At 39.7% G+C, this 19470-nt stretch overlaps 1 protein-coding gene across 3 annotated transcripts in view; it reads left to right on the top strand.

The window, feature by feature from the left end:
- Positions 1 to 19470, top strand: part of LOC124197371 (zinc finger protein basonuclin-2-like) — a 39756-nt gene that overhangs the window by 6302 nt on the left and 13984 nt on the right. For 2 of the 3 annotated variants that reach the window (XM_046592811.1, XM_046592810.1), the window contains exon 2: positions 7502 to 7604. The exons of the other annotated variant lie outside the window; for it this stretch is intronic. In XM_046592811.1, the coding sequence (XP_046448767.1) occupies positions 7517 to 7604 (88 nt within the window). In that variant the 5' untranslated portion in view covers positions 7502 to 7516. The remainder of the gene's footprint in view (positions 1 to 7501; positions 7605 to 19470) is intronic. 3 annotated transcript variants of the gene reach the window in all.

Raw genomic sequence — 19470 nt, 5'->3', positions numbered from 1 at the left:
TTTTATACATGTATGAACGATGGGGATATTATTGTTATATCGAAAGCTTAACGCAATTAGGGCGCGACGACAGCCCTTTTTTTCTACCCCAATCTCGACACGATAAAGTGACATGCAATATCATAACCGCTTGATTAGGCAGCAGCACTCTACTTGTATAGTCTCATAACATTTCACAACTGCTAGGCTATAGGCGACTGTTGTATCGAATAGCTTTTTTCCCGTTGGTTTGATTAGAGATCGACGCCCAGCAGCTAGCAGCATGGGATCTAGATCTAACGACATATTTAGAGTGGTGACGGGTTACCAAGAGTTGACTCATATACACGACCAGCTGAGAGAGAATTACAAGAAGACAACACATAAGAAAAACGGTGGGCGCATAGAGTAAGGCGATCTATAGGTTCGGTTTCAAACTTCTTCTTCTTCTTCGTTTCAATCAGCAGAGAGATGACACCGCTGGTGTGGGACCGAAAGCTTTCACACGCTATTCAATTCTTTTACCGACCTTCAATAATTGCAGGCGACTATAAACATATACTGTACAAGTGTGTGTGTATATATAAGTCGTCTGAGTTGTAACCAAAAGCTTATAGAGCTGAGCTTCCCGTCGTCCAATTGATGTGAATTTGGCTGCTGATGTCATCGGAGAACTTTTTTTTTTTCTGGCCGTCACACGCAATGCGGGAGGCGCGACAATCTGCATAAATCACCTCCATCTTGTATGTGTATCAAAAAGGGGGGGAGATAGAAAATGGTGGCGTAATTTTTCAGTAGGAATATAAAATAGAAAAGAGCAAAAGTCGAGCGCGGTACTGTCGAACACAAACAGAAATCAAAAAAGGTCGACATTTTTTTTGGGTTTTGAGTTTTATCTTTTGACACTTTTGACTTCTCACTTGTCACCACCACCATCGTCTGTGGCATATAATATTACGAATTACCTCATCACCTGGCCAAATATAATATGCACGACGTCATATTTGTGTTTGTTTGTGCCGTCGCTCTCGTCCTGTCATGGGAAATGTCAATCGAAAAAATATCTGTGTCAGGTGCTGTGTGATTGACTTGGACTGCGCTCCCAACAGAAACATATCATCTGTCAATCAGAATATAATAAGATTCAAACGACGACAGATTTCTGGCTTGTTCACTTTTGTGTGACACTCTCCACACTGGAAAATATTTTTTTTCCTTATCAGTTTGAAATATTTTTTGGGGGGTTACATATGACATGGGGGCTGGCATTTATATTTTTATATATTCTTCCGGGTTTGAAATGAATTCGACAGCAGTTGTATAAATGCAGTTATCCGGGTGAATATAATCACTATTGGATGGTTTTTTTAAAAAATGGCAATTAAATATAAAAATAAGAAAAAAGGATCAGATTTTTCTCTACACATTTATTGTTGTTTGTTGGCGCTTTTTTTGAACGCCCAGAGACACACAAACAATGGATCGATAATCTACGCCTTTCGTATTGTTATTTATTCCCATGGATGTTCTATTCTTGTGCTGTGTGTTGTGTTGTGTGATGCACTATCGTTTCCAACAGCAGCCCAGCACAGCCCAACAGCATACAGAGTGAATCTCGCAGCTCAGAGAAAGAGATCGATTACTTTGATTAGCTCTTCTTTTGGCTGGGCTTATATTTTCTCAGAGATATGTACATTTGAAGAGGAAAACACATTTTTATCCGCGCCATCCATCTCTCTCTCCCGCCGCCGTGTAATTGGCTCCTCTTCTTATTTTTCTATCTAACAGCACAGCACACACATTGTGCGAAATAGTGGGGTAGCATCACAAAGTGATTGTGTCGAGATAATATAAATAGAATAATAAGAAAAGAAAAAACACCCTGCCCGCAGGTATATATAAACCTCTATCGCACCCGTTTTGATTGAAAAATATTCTATTATAGATTATTTATTTCAAAAGATGCGCGCCAAATTTGAATATGAAAAAGGGATTTTTATTTTTATCCTTTTCAATTGGAGAGAAGAGATCGATCGCGGTGAATTATCAAACCACAAACTCTTTGATTAACATCTTTTTTTCATCTTCTTGTATACCCGTATTAGAAGTAATTAGCGTATATTAAATGTAATATCATATCCTCCCCTAGGCAACTAGCAGCTCAATATATATCGCCGTTTGTGCAGTTTAATAACCACACCCCTCGATATATTGTTTTCTCCCCATATGACCCCTTGAGAGAAATCCCCGAGTGCGCAATTTGCATGTACTACAAAAGACGGACAGGATATATATTTCTGCTCCTCCTCCCACCTTGTTGCGTCATTTGATTCACGCTCCGACGAGCATCAGCCATTTGGCCGCATATACAATATATAATATCGAGAGAAATTGAGCTGTTGCTCTTGTTATTTTTATATATAACATACATAGAGAGCGTATTATATTATAATTATACATGTACATAGACGAATATTCCCTTATGCAAACACACGCGGCACAAGGTACCCCCTCTTGTTTTCCTATATAATAGACGACCCACCCAGCCCCACCCAGCAGCAGCTCCACTTTGATGTTTTCCCAAACGCATCCGACCTCTTTTGATCTCTCGACTGGAAACTCACGCGGGTAACTCGTCCCTGTTCCTCCTCCTAAAAGGGGTTGGATATTTAGGGTGGGGATATGTCAGGGAGAGGGTGTAATCAATAAAAACACATATCACAGAGATGGAACAGGAATCGCAAGTCTTTTATACATGTACGTTTGATTGGAGAAATTCCTTTTGCCATCGTTTTCAAACAACACACATAGTCACGTGACTCGTGATTTTATTTCCAGACCGTTCATGCGTGCCATCAGTTATACAATTTTTTTTTTTCAAATTCCTCCAGCGGGAGGGGAAAAAAGTTGCGCAATAAAAAAAACATATTTTTTTTTTTAAAGAAATTCTTTTTATTCTTTTTATTTCCCTTAATTGGATTGTTATTTATTAGCGCGGCGGCAGCGGCGGCGCACAGTGTTTTGGTGTGTGGCGCGTGCCCGATTATATCCAAACACACTGTATAAAAGCCTATTTATATAAAAAGTAAGAAGAAGAAGAAGGAGAAAAAAGAGCAGCGTAATGCTAATGGCGGTTGAATACATATCCCGGGAATAAAAATAAAAAAATAACAGTTCAAAAGAAAAACGAAAAAAAAAAAGGAACAATAAGATGATGTGCTGCTTATATATGTTTTGCCCCGGAGCGGGATGATATGGCGGAGAGACGGCGTTCACGATATAAATTACAATCATAAAAAAATAAAATAACAAAATTTGAAAAAAAAGAATCTCAGCTCGCGCGCGCGCTCTTATTTTTATATTTGAAATTATAAAAGAAAGAAAAAGAAATATCTCTATACAACATTATTATTTTATTCCTATCCTGAACGAGAGCAGCAGCACAGCAGCAGTGGCTGCGGTGAGAGAGTATAGATATATAGATGCCGACGCTCGATGTGTGCGGTTTTGAATTTAGCGCTTCTGCTATTGCGCCCGATTGAAACATCAACAGCCAATGGACCGACCGACAATAAATTTTTTGTTTTTTTCCCGCGTGCGGTTTATTAAACTTTTGATCAAAAAAATATGTAAGGTCTGATTTCCAATATCTGCTGAGGACCAGCAGTTGGGGTTCCCGTTACGTGATGATGGCAGGAGGATGGGGCGGGATGAGTTTTTGGTGTACGAAAAAATAGACACAAAAATGCAAATGAGTTATCGCGTGATGAAACCAGAAATTCAGTCGAGTTTTTGGGTTGTTTGATATTTCGAGGGTATTATATGAATAGATAAGTTACATAAGGGAAATGGGGTGAGTTTGGTTAAGTTGATGATTGCGTGGAACTTTTTCTCTCCCCCCCACCTGTCATCAACTGGATTATACGAGCCAGCGGATGTCACGATTTTTCGATGTCGTGTTTGTTTGTTTGGGTGCTGTTTTCACGGGTCCCCACTCTTCACCAAACACTCAAATAAGCCGCGACACCTGCGCCGCCAGGTTCTCTCCCCCTCCCTCGTCTCTTATTGGCTAGCTCTCCTACGTTAGATCCCTCCCCTCCACACTCTATTATATGCAAACGGTTGGAATTACATCCGTCAAACAAACTGGAGGGAGGCCAATCAAAATTGGATAACAACCGGCAATTGTCAACTAAGTGTCGTCGCACACACACCTTCCCATCACTTATTATAGAAATGTCATTTCCTATCTCAATAATAACGGCGCCAAATTCAAACTGATTCAAATTTCGAGTTTATAAATCTAGACGTTAAATATGATTATATTACCTGGGGGGGTTGGAGAGAGATAGTTTAGATATATACCTGGCATCGTTTGCACTCATTGTTCGAAATTGCGCTTCGCATTGATGCATATAGAGAGCACACAGACGTGCCAGCGAATATAATAGAATAAACCCACCGGTGCTGTGTGTGGTGTGGTGTGTGTGTGTCTAGTATGGGAAGCTATATAGACATTTTGTAGCTCTATATACTTGGACAAGCCACACACACACAAGTCTCTCTAACACAATAGAAAATGGTTAATATTCACCAAACCGAAAACGACGACGGGGGGGTTATATATGCATACATGTAACATGTACGTAGATCTTCAAGTTCTATTCAAACTCTAATAGGGTCTCTCCTCTATCTAATAGTTATATGCACGTTTTCCGAGTTTTGGTTAAGTGAATTGATGTATAGCTCAAAGCTCTCAGCTGTTTTGGCTGCTGAACTGCTGAGGGTTTTTATATTTTGCCCTGTATAGCAGATAGGCCCTCGAGGGCGAGTTTCATTCTCTGCTTTTAGACGTGCAGAGAGAGACAGAAGGACGACACAAAACGACGAGCGCATCGCTAATTAGCGGCGGCTGCCGCCCAGCACACAAGTTTGAGCTTTTGTGATATGCTGCTGTGATGGTTGGGAATTTTTGGAACGAAACAAAAATGAGGGACACTCGCGAGCTCGTCAAGTTGATGCCAACTTTCCCTATCCAATCACCGCTAGCGTGCTAGATGAGGAGGGATAGAAACTGTTGTTAACTTTCTGATTGAATCATATTTAATATTCACCCCCTCTCAAAATAATTTATACATAATCGTCAAAATACGGAAAACTATGGGAGGATATATCAAAGTTATGGGTCATTTTCTGTACTATAGTACATGACGTCAGCTAAAAATAAAAATGTTTCATCCCCTCTCGAAATATTACAAGATCCCCATTCAATTTGTCACCCCGGCCCCTCTCCATTTTGTGATGATGTACCAAAAAGAGCGCGGATAGATTTCGGTAGTAGCCAGCACTTTTTGAGAGCGCTGGAGGTTTATTTCGATCATATAGTTTCTTTTATATGCCAAGATCCGTTCTTCATTCTGTTTTTTTGTGTGGATGAGATGGACAGACAGACAGGAGAGAGATATAAATATATTGTGTTATATAGGTATATGGTTTGCTGGGGCGCTAGCTGCTGTGCGGTTGGTGGTGGTGGGGTTATTTATTGATTGCGTGGCGGTGGCGATGATGATGATCATTCCCCACTCCACTTTTCTATCTCTGGTTCTTTTCACATGGGCAGACAGGGCAGTGAATAGAAGGCGATACTCCCACAGTTGCTTCTAAAAAAGAAAAAGAAAAAAAATTGAGTTTTATAGACAAGGAACATCCTGGATAGGATGAAATTCCATCCCAGCACATCTCTCTCTCTCTCCGTAACAGACAGCAACAGAGAAGAGAGAAATATAAATATATGAAAGGAGAATACATGTACAAGAAAAGAGAACCCAAAGTGTTATAGACACTTAATATACAGTCGCGGCTGAAAGTTTCTTTACGTGTAGCTCCAAAACCCGCCTTTTTACTGTGTATTGGCGGATGGTATTAGCCTATGGTAGAGGTTGAGTTACCTTATTTGCTCGATTTTCTCAAGTTTTACCCCCTACCCCCTTACACCTCCGACAATGATTTGTTGGCGCGGCTTTCTAAACTATTGGTAACCATGGCCGATAATCAGGCAATTGCATCGATGCCCAATAAACTAGCAATAGCTCTTAAATGAAACGATAAAATGACAGATGATTGATCAGTTTGTAACTGTGACAATTTCTGCATTGATTAGTTTTATTTTAGCATTGGGTAATAGGAATGCGTAACGTTTGCGTTATCGCGGGTAAATTAGTAATCAATGTTAAGAGGTAGAGTTAAGTAAAGAAGGGCGGTAAAAAATAAAGAAACGAGCAAATAAGGTAGCTCAACCTCTACCATAGGCTAACACCATCCGCCAATACACAGTAAAAAGGCGTATTTTTTAGCTACACGTAAAGAAACTTTCAGCCGCGACTGTATATATATGGAGTTGTGCTGTGATGATAATAAATCATCAAACGACCAAAGCGAAAAAAGGTTCTACCCCCTCTGAAAACAACTTTCAGGATTGAAGGGGAGAGGACTTGATTATTTTGGACACTGAGAGTTCATCACAAAGGTCACAGTCTGCTGATGTGGTCCAGCGAAAAAAAAAGATAATTAAAAATCTAGTCCAGTAGTTTCAGATAAATGAAAATGACGACTGGGGGATATGACGATGGTCGAATGTGCTTTTCCCCAATCCCGCGGGAGCTAGCCCACTAAAGTCTTTTTGTTCCCGCTCGCAATAGATTTGATTACAACTTATAGCAATTATATCTTTCTTTTCCAGCATCTGGACTGTATATATAGCTTCGTTTGGTGTAGAGAGAAATTGATCGTCTCAAATACATCACGTCGACTAGCGCGGGGCTTTCAAAATTGCAGATGGCCCGTGTCTCTTTTTTCTCTCCCAAATCCCGAAGGATTCGGCGCGCCACATTTAAAAAAATGAAAAAAAATGAAAAAAAAATAAAAATTTAAATTTTTCATCAATATGTATTTCTTATTTTCTAAAAAAAAGTGTGAACATGTAGAAGAAAGAAGATACGACGAACCGACTCTCGGGGGCTATTTATTCAAATATTATTTTTTGTTGGAAAAAAAGGGAAAAAATATAACTGACAGACAGCAGGCAAAAGAACTTGACAACACACGAGTCCCATATATCCCCCTCTCCCTCCCTCTATAGATACTATACATACCCCCCGAACGTTTCAAATGAGGCATTTCAAATTCTTCCCTCCTTCTATTATACACAGTACACATCTCTACGGTAAAAAAAAAAGAACACGGGCACAACCAAACACACAGGACCAATTAAATTTTCAAAAAATCTTTCCCCCTCGGCCTATTTTCCATATGCTAATATGCTCTATGTGTTGTGCCTGTCTTCTATATATTTTGTCGAGAGAGTATAGGGGGAGTTGAATATATATACATTGTTATCATTATACACACACGTGTTGAAATCTTAAATAAAATGTATTTGAAAAAGTAGACAAAATTGATTTTTTAGAAATTTTGATAATAATTTTTGTATCTTTTTATTTACTTGAAAAAAACAAAAAATTAGGCAATCCGGTGCACGATGCCTGCCTGCCCGTGCGAGTGTTTCCAGCCAGGCAAATTGCAGTTGAGACAGTGCCAGACCTGCAAACACGGCTGGGTCCCACACGGTAAGTCCCATCCATCCATCCATCAAATGCAATTTTTTGGGTTGTTGTTTTTTCCATTCCATCCATCCGCCAACAGCGGAATTTTTATTTTCAATTGAAACCAGAAGGGGGGAGTATATATATATATATATAATAATATCAAAGTTGATGATATCACACGAAATATAGCGTCGCCCGGGTTATGTACACGAAGAGCCGTGCTGCGGTGCTGTGACAGAGTGGGCGGGATTCGGGACGAGGGGGTTTCGGGTGACGAATGGGCGCGTGTCGTCGCGACGGCGCGTAGCCACGGAATTTTGTTCTCTCTCTCCTTTTTTTTCTGATGTTTTTGTGTGTCACAGACGCACACACGCAGCGACACACACACGAAAAAGGAGGACCAATAGGAAACGAGTGTCGGTAAAATATAGGAGGAGGCAACGGCCTTTTTTTCGTTCGTGAATAGAATCGAAAAGGGAAAACTTGGCGACGATGGCGCGCTAGCTTATATAAGGTCACGTCTCCTCTCTCTCCAACCTTTTTTTCTATTTTTTTTCCCGTGTGGATCGTTAACATGGTCACACACATCATGCCTAAACAACAGCCCCAAAAAGACGTAAAACTCTTCTCGACTCACGCAACCAACACGCACGACCAACACAAAAATGTGGGCGGAGTTTTCTTTTGACTTTTTTGTGTGAGATATTTCATCGTCTGTGTCTCAAGGCTTTTCTTTTTGGGTCTTATAGAAAAATAGTTCCAGATTTTTTCGTTGATATATCCCTGGGATTATATGTGTGATGATTCCAGGATTGATGGTTTCTATATATATAAGCCGTCTATAGATGACTGGGCAGAAAATGTAGCCCCTGAGGCAACTGATCCTGCGACAGTTGGTCCAGGGAAACTAAAAGAAAATGCGCGGAATATATTCTATAACCGACATGTGATGTGTACAATGTTCGATGGCCCATCAATAAGATATGGAAAGGAGGGGCTCAATATAGACAACACGACTATATAGGAAGAAAGGAAAGAATAAAGAAAAGAAGAAGCGTCGTCCTTGTTTTTGTGTGTGTCTATTGTTTCGATGGGGGGCTGTTGTTGTTGTTGTTGTTGTTGTTGTTGTGTGTGAGCTCGCCGAACCGCATACGTCAATGTCAGCAGACAACACGGAAAAAGAAGAAAAAAAAATATTTAATCATTTTTTTTGGGGGGGGATAGAAAGAAAAAAGAGACACACACACACACGTATAAGGTATAGGTATATATGTGAGAGAGATATAGAAAGAGGGCGGAGTCTCGTTTCTGATTGGTTGTGCACGATTTTCACGACGACGACGACGACCCTTGCTGCTGCCTGGGCTGCTGCTGCCTGGGCGACGTGAATGATGACACATCACCCGGGCACACCAGCCCACAGGGGCCACGGCCACTCACAAAAGTCGCAGGTATATACACAACAGCAGACCGAGAGAGAGTCGCTCTTATGAAAAATGTTATATAGGAGGGCGGGCTGTGCTGTGTGTCTCCACTCTCCCAGTTTGTGTAAATGCGATGATGAAAAACAACATGGCCGACCTCCGACTAGAAATAAAAAAAGAAACGAACGCGGGACACACCTTTTAGTTGTTCTGTTGTTGCCCTTCTCTTTTTGTTTTTGTTTTTTAAAAATAGAATAAAATAATAAGAATGTCGTCCATATCAATAAACTATTGGACCTATACTCTCCTGTATATAATCAAATTCAGATTTGCTGGCCAGTTGTACAAAATGTGCTGCCTTCGTTGCCAGGCGCGTTGAATTCTTTGTATTTTTCGGTGATATGTGCTGGGCAGCAAAAGATGCGACTCTTGTCGGCTTTTTTTTTGCTGGCCGCCGCATGTTGTCACTCTTCCGAAAGGAATGTGTTTTCTACATATAACAGCAGCAGCAGCCAGCCCCTCCACACAGTTTGAACTTGTTTATTTACCTTGTTGCTGCGCAGAGAAAATAAAAAGAGAAAAGTCGGAAGTTAAAAAAGAACTTGTCAACCAGACGCTTCCAGGCCGTCCGTCCGTCCATTCTGTATATATACCACAGCATTTTAAATGTATGGAAATGATTTCAATTGGTAAAATATCTGTCGCCACTTTGGGGGTTTGCCAACTAATCGAAAAACACAACAATTTCGTCCAGGCCCATTTTCCTTTTTATGCGTCGAAACATATTGAAGAGAGAGATGCTGTTTGTACTAAATGTTGTGTGTATAGAAATAAAGGGGGATGACACGTGCCGGCCATTTGGAGACTTTGGTGTGTCGCCATGGGCCGTCCATCGGCGCTCACCCCAGCACATCATCATCCCCCCCTGTGTAAAAAGAGGGGTTGAAAAACGGAACTATATTCACCCCACTTCTTTGAATGACTGGAAAGAAAAAGCCCCAGTGAGATTTTTTCCTGTTTTTTTAAAGAGGCAATCATCAAGAAATTTTGATGTTCTCTGTTGGCTCAGTTGCTCAACAGTGGCGAAAGATTTCGGGAAATACCCTGGACACCAAAAAATATTCCCAAGTAACTTCATATCCTGGAATTCTATTTTTTCATTTCTTTATTTACGCTCCGATCATTTTTTCCCATAGACCGGAAAAAAACATTGGACACAGTATATATACTACATGTCCTTATATATATAACGTACACAACATATAGGGGATTGAGAGAGAGAAATGAAGTGGTCACACACATCTTCACATGTGTGTGCGTATAACCGCAATAGATATAGTCTATTTTTTTATTATAGATGCGATCAACCGCGATCTATCTATCTATCATCATTTTTTTTTTTAAGAAGAAGAGGGGGGCTTCTATTGTCCGGAATCGATCCGCCGGACGGTAATCGAACGTGACGCCCACCTCATCCTCTTTTATATTATTATTCGCGACCGACATTCCATTTTTTCTCCTCCCTTTGGAAATAAAATAAAAAATAAAAAAAAAATTGATACAATAATTTCGGGGTGAATGGAAACATCTGCTGATGTGCTGGGCAACCCCTCCAGAAAAAATGAGAAGCTGGAAAAAATATATAATACACAATTGATTGATACATTTATATATAACGGAGGGGTATTTTTTTGTAACGTGTTGTTTTGAGTGTATCAATGCGGATACCGCAAAACACATAAGAGGGGGGCAGCCCCCCCCCCCAACCCCCCTATATCCTATATCTATACAAATATAATATTAAAAAATATATTTAGAAGGACCTTCCGGATGGATGGGCACTTGATGCATTGGATACAATTACAACATTTTTTGGTGGAGGAGAATTTTTTGTGTCTGGATATGTACCGACACGGAAGTAATCGAATAACTGTTTGAAATAGATTTCTATTTTTTTTCAGAGGGAGTATATAGTAGCTATAGAAATATAAATACGCGGAATCGTTCATGATTTGTCACGAACACACAGCACAACAATTGAAAAAATTGTGGGGGGAGTGATCATCATTTCACGGTATAAATTCTAGACGTTATATGTACCTATACTGTATATACAGCACAAAAGGAAATGTGTACAAGGGACAGCGGGTGGTGTTATATGAATAACAAGGGGCCTCGCGGGAACCCAGCACCAGAAAAATATTCAACACATTTTTGTCTTCAATCAACAGAGGAGAAAACAAAACACAAAAAAATGAAGAATTTCTTTATTTTTTTTTTTACTTTTTTTGATGGATGACAATTCACCAGCCAAAAGTTTTCATCCATGTTGTGCAGCAATAGCTGCTGCTGGAATCGTTTGTCATCATCGGACAAAACGGACCAGCAGCCACACAGCCACATCAGCCAACAACTCCCGATTTGATTTCGAAATTCCCGGAGAGCTATGTGTATAAACTCCACAGGGTATTCGGACAAGAGCAGTTGCTCGTCTGCGTACCTCTCTCGTGATTTCCCATCGCTATATAGCTGCTCTATCCACTTGACTTTATATATACATTTCCAGGGAAAGGAAACTAAAAAATAGTTTGATGACTTTTCAAGTTTCTTCTTATCGAGAAAATGGTAGATGGAAAATATAAAAATATTTAGCTCTCTCGCTATAGAGTATATATATATAGTAATAGATTGATGGACTTCGTGGAACTCATCGCCGATCTCATTCAAGAAACGAATTTTTTCTTTCGTCTCTTGAAGTTTATTGCTGCTGTGTATCACCAAATCATTGCCAATTGACTGGCACCAGCAGTTGACAACGGTTTTCCATCTATTTCTAAAGGGGGAGAGGACATAATATACTGGCCAGCATAGATAGATGAGCTGGCATCTTTCTTTTTTCTCTCCCCAGCAGTTGCTGCTGCGCTTGACCGTCTCTCGTTTTGTACAACTGTCGAGGAATGTGGGACACAAAGAGACACTTGCCTGGTGCGAGAATATAATAAGAGGAAAAATATCCATGTGACGATGACACCATCGAAAGATGTATCACCTTTTGTCCAGCAGCAGCAAGGGTTTCTCGGGTGGACGGTGGTGGTGGTGATGGAAGAAGAAATATATAAGAAAGATGGAGGAAACAATGGCCCAGCCAAAAAATAAAATGACTCTATATAACAAAATAAAATGGGGGTAGTCTACACACAAGTTTTGTGTCACGTCTAATATAAACCCCATCATACCTTCTCTCTATGCCTTATTTGGCACGATGATATGCAAGTTATCATCATATATAATATTCAGTTTTTTTTATTATATCACATCTTCGATATATATATATATTTCCTGGAGAGGGAACAAAATACGGCCGTGTCATCGACTGAAATCTTTTTTATTTTTCAAAATTATTTATTTATTTTTTATTTTTAAAAAGAGAAAAAGTGGAGCTGTGAAAGGGCGGCGATGATCAACGTGTGACTATTTGTTTTCCTCCTCCTCCTCTGTGCTGCTGCTGTGTGTCGCCCAGCCGCAGCAGCCGAGCGGATAGAAAACATCCCATCCGTAAAATAATAAATAGGGGTCAAAACCTCCACAGCACACAGCACAGCACAGCACAAGTCGGAAGAGTTATTTCCCTCGTTTCCCCCCAGTCAGTCACAGCCTATTGATATATATATATTCCACACACACATATATATATATTAGTCTGTTTCATTCCCGCACTTTTTTTGATTTTCATATGGGCCTTTTTGGATCGAGGTTACTCATAGGTTGAAAAACTATCCCATTTTTTTTTTCTTAAAAAAAAATAAAATCTAGACCCCCCGCCAAGTCATAAAGTGTCAAAATGGGTGTTTTTTGACGGTTTTTCGGCACGCTTGGACTGCGTGTTAGTTTTAAAAATCGAGCCTTAACATAAAATCATTGTACTAGTCAAACTACATACATGTGCCAAGTTTGAAAAAAATTGAAGTAAATTTAGACCCCCCGCCATAAGGTTTAATAAAAAAATTAGGAAATCGCATAACTTATAACATTTACTTAGGTAAAATGATTTTTTGGATTGTGAGCTTTGAAGTAAACATAATAATCTACAAAGTTCACAATTAAGAAACTCATTTTTCTCAAGCAAACCCCCCCAAAAATACGTTTTTCAATTTTTCCTTCGCGTTCAGCGTTACCTAGTTCTCCCTTAGATACTTTTTTTATTCATTTGACTTATGATAAATTGAATAATGACTATTATTCAAGTAATAGAGCAAGATGAGCTATCATATAGACCACGTTATCTTTATCATATATCTGACTTTTTTTAAGAAACGCCATTAACATCCGTTTCTGAAAAAGTCATATCTCATATTTTTACGAATGTATTATTTGGTCTATATGATAGTTCATCTTGCTCTGTTACTTAAATAATAGTCATTATTCAATTTATCATAAGTCAAATCAATAAAAAAGTATCTAAGGGAGAACTAGGTAACACTGAACGCGAAGGAAAAATTGAAAAACGTATTTTTGGGGGGGTTTCGGGGGTTTGCTTGAGAAAAATGAGTTTCTGAATTGTGAACTTTGTAGATTATTATGTTTACTTCAAAGTTCATAATCCAAAAAATCATTTTACCTAAGTAAATGTTATAAATTATGCGATTTCCTAATTTTTTTATTAAACCTTATGGCGGGGGGTCTAAATTTACTTCAATTTTTTTCAAACTTGGTACATGTATTATGTAGTTTGACTAGTACAATGATTTTATGTTAAGGCTCGATTTTTAAAACTAACACGCAGTCCAAGCGTGCCGAAAAACCGTCAAAAAACACCCATTTTGACACTTTATGACTTGGCGGGGGGTCTAGATTTTATTTTTTTTTAAGAAAAAAAAAATGGGGTAGTTTTTCAACCTATGAGTAACCTCGATCCAAAAAGGCCCATATGAAAATCAAAAAAAGTGCGGGAATGAAACAGACTAATATATATAGGTCTGTTAAAAACCCGAAAATTCTATGTATAGTTTCGCCAAGCGGTGAGGACCGAACGCGAGTAAGACGATATGTCTCTGAGGTTTTGCCCCGTGTGACTCTCTTTCTCTCTACCACAGACTACAGCACAGGCATGTTACGTCTCAATATTGTTGACAGCTCAAACGACCCCTTACCCCCCCTTTTTTCTTTACCATCCATCCATTCAAACGCCAACAAACTTTTTCTTTTCACCCCAGAAAAGATTTTTTTTTTCGAGTCCGGAGAAACCAATTAGTCACGTTGGGTGTCCAAAAAAAGAAAAGAAAATGAACTATTTCGACTTAAATTTTGTTATGTGTAGAACTAAATGTAAAGGACACGATATGGACAGAATATATTTATATGTAAATGCCTAGATATAATATAATAGGATGGCATCACAATATTCGATCATCCATTATGTATGGTCCTCTCCCTTTGATAGCCTATTTCTTACATCGTTTCATTTTTCGATGGATGAAATCGAGAGGCTCATCCGTGACTGGGCATATTATCAAAAGTGTGAAACTCTTCATATAAAGTCCTTCCTTGTTTTATTTCATCCGTAGGTACGTGAAATATCCAAAAAATGAATTTAATTCCACGACACATATTTTTGTGAAATAGAAACAAAAGCAAATGTGTTGTTGGCGCTATATATAATAGACTCGATAATATTATTCATTTGATGTAATAAACAAGAAAAACAACAAGGAGGCGAGAGTTATGCGCTCCCCTTTTTTCTTATAATAAACCGACACGTCTGCTGGTTTAGATTTTTTGGGTTTCTTTTCGAGTGCTGTGTGGTTGATCGTGTGTCATGGAGAATTGACTCGAATCTGTTTCCCTTTTTTTCTTGGTATGTGCTGCTGCTGCCAAGAGAAATGAAAGAAAGCCTGGGGGTCTAGTGTATATCTTTAATTACAATTCCAGGTCAGCCCGGTGTATATATAATATAGCACAGCAGCAGCCATTCGGGATATGTGATCAAAAAAACACACATTTCATTCGTATATATATAATACCACGTCTCGGGTTTCTCCTATATGCTGTATAGGCTCCTGAAATATATCTTTTCAATTCAATTTATTCATATAAACAGTCAAGGAGAACACACCAGTCAACTCTCCTTTTTTAAAAAGAGCACAGTCCGGGGTATATTACAATTCAACGGCTTTTCACTGTCACGACCCATCAGCTGCAGGGCAGGAGCACATCACACACACAAAAATAAGCAGCACCCATTATTTCTTTTTTCCCTGAAAGAAGTTGATCAAATATTCATGTAAACTCCTATAGAAAAGTCACTTTCTCGAAAAAGTCTCAAAATTTCAGTTCCATTTTAGTTGACCTGTGAGTGTTGATGAGGTTCCAGGGACCCCCTCAACTTCCGAAAGGTCTCCTCACCCCCTGCGCAGTTGGACGTTTCGTCGCTATGTATGTACAGAAGAAATGACGAATAATCTTTTTGAAATATCATCACCCCCCTACTGAAAAATAACCGGCCGATCGATCCCTAAAGGGCACGCGCTATAGAGCCTGGTAGACCAAAATCCTGGGGTTCCTTCGACCACACAGCTGACAATTTTAGAGCTAATAAAGATCATCAAGTTGAGGACATTTAAAAAAAAAAGAAAAAAAAGAAGATAAAGTTTAATGATGATGATCGCATCATCTCGTCCCATCGGCTGTGTTATTTTTCTTCTTCTTCTTGAAGAAGAAGAAGATTGGCTTATATCGCAGCACCTTATAATCACGGAGCACAGCAACAACCATTTTACAACCAACGACCGCGGACACACAAAAACCAGAAAGTTTTCTAAACAACTATAAGAAAAAAGACCCCCGAAAAACACTGGGAATGCGCGTGGGTTGATGGTGAAGAAGAAGAAGGTCCGCACATCTTTTTATTTTCTTGTCGGGTCGGGTTGAACCCTATAATTATTTCGCTGTGTGGCTGGGCTGTATAGCAGCAGCACAGATAGGAATGCTGCTGCCATCATCATCCGAAGAGCAAGAGAGAGACCCGCCTCTAGGGCCCATCGTGCTGTTACGTGATGTTGTTGTTGTTGTTGAAGAAAAGAATTTCCCTTGTTTCTTCGTTCTTCTTCTTCGGCCGCCCTACGGGTGTCGCACGCGTGTGTGTCCGTCCCGTCTGCTGTTTTCCTCTCCTCCAACTCGTCGTCGTCGCCCGTGGAAATTTGTGTAGAAGAGCCGCCCGGCCTTCAGGTGCTGCCCAGCATCAAAAGACATTTGACAACAAGACACACGCAGAGAAGAAAAAAGAAGAAGAAGAAGATTGGATGTTGCGCGCTGTTGTGTATAACCCGGGGTGAGACACGTGGAATAAATGACGCCCCATCAAATATACCGGGGCACAAGTCCACCTCACCGCACCACCCAACGGGTGGTGAGGGGGGGACATGCTCATGATGAATATCAAACGGAGAGAGACACAGGAAAATATATAAATCCACATCGGTGGGGGGTCTTCCACCCTTAATACATTTCCACCTTTCATATATTCGGTTTTTGGAAATGATTTCAACCAGATTTCGATTGTCATTTGTTTTTTCACCAAGAAATATTAAAAGAATTGGGCACGCGCTGAAAAATACAACAAAAATTTAAGCATCAGGTTGACAACCTTTTTCGGAAAAGAACATTTCAAAAGCTATTTTTTGAGAGGGGGAATATATAATAACACTGCGGGCGGGGATAGTTATATATTTTTTCTTCACAGAAAAGATATAGGATTGTCTATCCCTGAGGCTATATATGTCTTTTTTGGCTTAGCATTTTCCAAACTCTCGGCCAGCAGCCACTTTTAGTTTTTCTCTCTCTCCCGAAGAGACGCGGTCGTCTTGTGTCGTTTATATCTCTCTGCGTGTGTTCTCTCTTCTCTTTAAACTCGTAAAACAGATGATTTCGAAAGAAAAAAGGCAGAGAAAGGATATACACAGCTAGCTATCCCTTCTTTTTTGAATAATAAATGATTATTTATGGAAATGAAGGAGGTAGACGAGGCAGTCATGGTATTATTATCAAAGCGCGGACCGGTAACGCACACGCCACCGCAAGAAGCCGATTCGATCCACATCACAACTGCTGTCGCGCAAGTTCTTTCGTTCTTTCTTCTATCAAATAATAAATTGAGAATATATAAGAATCAAAGTCCCAAAGAATTCTTTTATTTTTACCTGGCATAAAACAAAATGGCTGCCTTGCTCACAGCACGTGCTGGCCCTGTCAACCGTTTTTATATGATAAGATGTATATAAATACTTTCATCGTATAAAAGAAAAGGAGGCAACACCCAACAGCAGCACAAGCTCTCAGAAAAAGTTATGAAATAAGAAGTTTTTAGATTTCTAAAAATAATATTATTTAGTAATATTATAGACACGGAATCTAAGTAACTTTTTGTTTTTGTTTTTTTTTTTCGTCGTGAAAAAAGTCGTGATGGATCAAGAATTGACTGGTCACGCAATGCCCCCGATCGCGGTGCTGCGCAACACAACAACTCTTCTGTGTTCTGCTGCGTCTATATAATATTCTTATACATTTTATCATCGAGCTTCTTATATTCTTTTATAAAACTTGTGACCCAGCCAACATCGGCAGCTCCTATATATCTCCTGTGGCTCCTGATCGCTATAATAGTGCAGCAGGCTCGCGCAACCGAAAAAAAAAGATATTATTTATACGTTCAGCGATAGATTCGGAGACTCACGCGGACTTTGGTCGTTCCGGGACTTTTTTTTCTTTTTTCTTTCTTTTTTGAGTTTCTTGATCGATTAAATAGAAATAAAAACAATAGAATGCGGATGACTTTCCACGACCTTATTTTATCTCGTATTATATAGCTCCGGGCTGCTCCTGTTGTGGACGAAACTACCTATACGCAAGAGCACACACATCATCATCATCGACAAACAACCCAAACATTCGACCTGTGTAGATTATATTTTTCAGAGATTTTTGTTGATGAATCATCGTGGCTCGTGTTATTCGTTTTTCTTCGACATACCGAAAGGTCAAATGATTTTTACATGAGTAGCCAAAGGTACAAATGTCTATGCCCACTAAGAAAATAAGTATATAGGTCTCCATTTATGTAGATATATCATCCAAAAAAGCGAAAAAAGAAAAGAAAAAGAATCGATGATGATTGGGGAGGAGGCCAAAGGGCCATCCATCTCAAAACTCTCTAGCTCTTTGACTTGTTGCATACGTGATCGATATCCTTCAGGTAGATATTATAGATGTATTATATACCTTTTTCGACTTGTGTACTACTCCCCCTCGTACCTCGTAGAGGTCAACACATCTATTGGACACTGAGAACCGTCCTTTCCCCCTGATGATTATATACGAAAATTCGTACCTTTTAAAAGTGTCTAAAAACCCAAAAAGAAAACGAGGGTATACAACATTTTGGGGGCTTGATCACCTGTATGAAAGGTTGGAAAAAAAACAACCCCTCCAAAAGTTGATGTGTGATGCATACAGCGACTCAAATCAGGGAATAATAAACAGGGGGGGAATAGGAAAGGAAAAGAAAAACTCGACTGGAAATGAATAAATATACATTTATTATTTAGTGCTGTGGAAGCTTCTATATGACGATGGCCTCGAATAATAATATATTTCTTTCTGAAAAACAACGACGAATAGGCAGTGGTGTATAGACATAAAAAGAAGACGAAGAAAGAAAAAGACACAAGTCGCAAGCGCGCAGCAGCTAGCTCGGCGTGGTGCGCGCGCGCGCGCGCTCGCTCGGGTCCCGCAGCGTTTTTGTGATTATGCGCGCGCGGGAGATGTGCTGCGCCGTATAGACAACAGCACACACAGCAAGAATGAGAGAGGTCAGCGCACGAGCTCCCCTCACGTCACCGCCTTCTTTTTTTTCTTTTCTATAGAGAGAAGAATAACTGAGAGCGAGCGGCTCTCTTATAACACAACAGCCACCGAGTTTTGTGTCATTGGCATATACGGGGGGGCTCACCATTTTTTTTTCTTTTCCAGCCCCAGCACACCAGCGCAGTCACCCGCTGATATAACCCGAGGGCCTTTTGCGATGACTTTGCTCGTTGTTATCCCTCGTCAAACATCTAACAACCCTCAGTTTTCACCTGCTGCGATTCATTTTCTCTTTTTTTGAAATTTGAAATTTGAATTTGGCGCGCGCGCAAAATTTGGTTTTATAACAAATTTAAATCTCCAGAGTGGGCCGGCGGAAGTGCTTTACAACCGAGTGGACATGTATATTTTCAGGGTTGGTTTCTTATCTTGTTGACGCCAGAGTGCTACTGCCACATTAGCTCCCTGTTTTACACGCGGTTGACATCTCCATATCTTGGACAAGAATCTTCTACGGTTTTATTATGTGTCCCATCTTTTATATTTTTTATTTTACCTTTTTGCGGTTGATTTTTATCTTTTCCGAAGTCCATAAAACATCCGAG

This window comes from Daphnia pulex, chromosome 7, assembly GCF_021134715.1.
Source record: "Daphnia pulex isolate KAP4 chromosome 7, ASM2113471v1".
NCBI lineage: Eukaryota > Metazoa > Arthropoda > Branchiopoda > Diplostraca > Daphniidae > Daphnia > Daphnia pulex.
The sequence above is the reverse complement of the archived record's forward strand: the minus strand, read 5'-3'. Positions and strand labels throughout refer to the sequence as shown.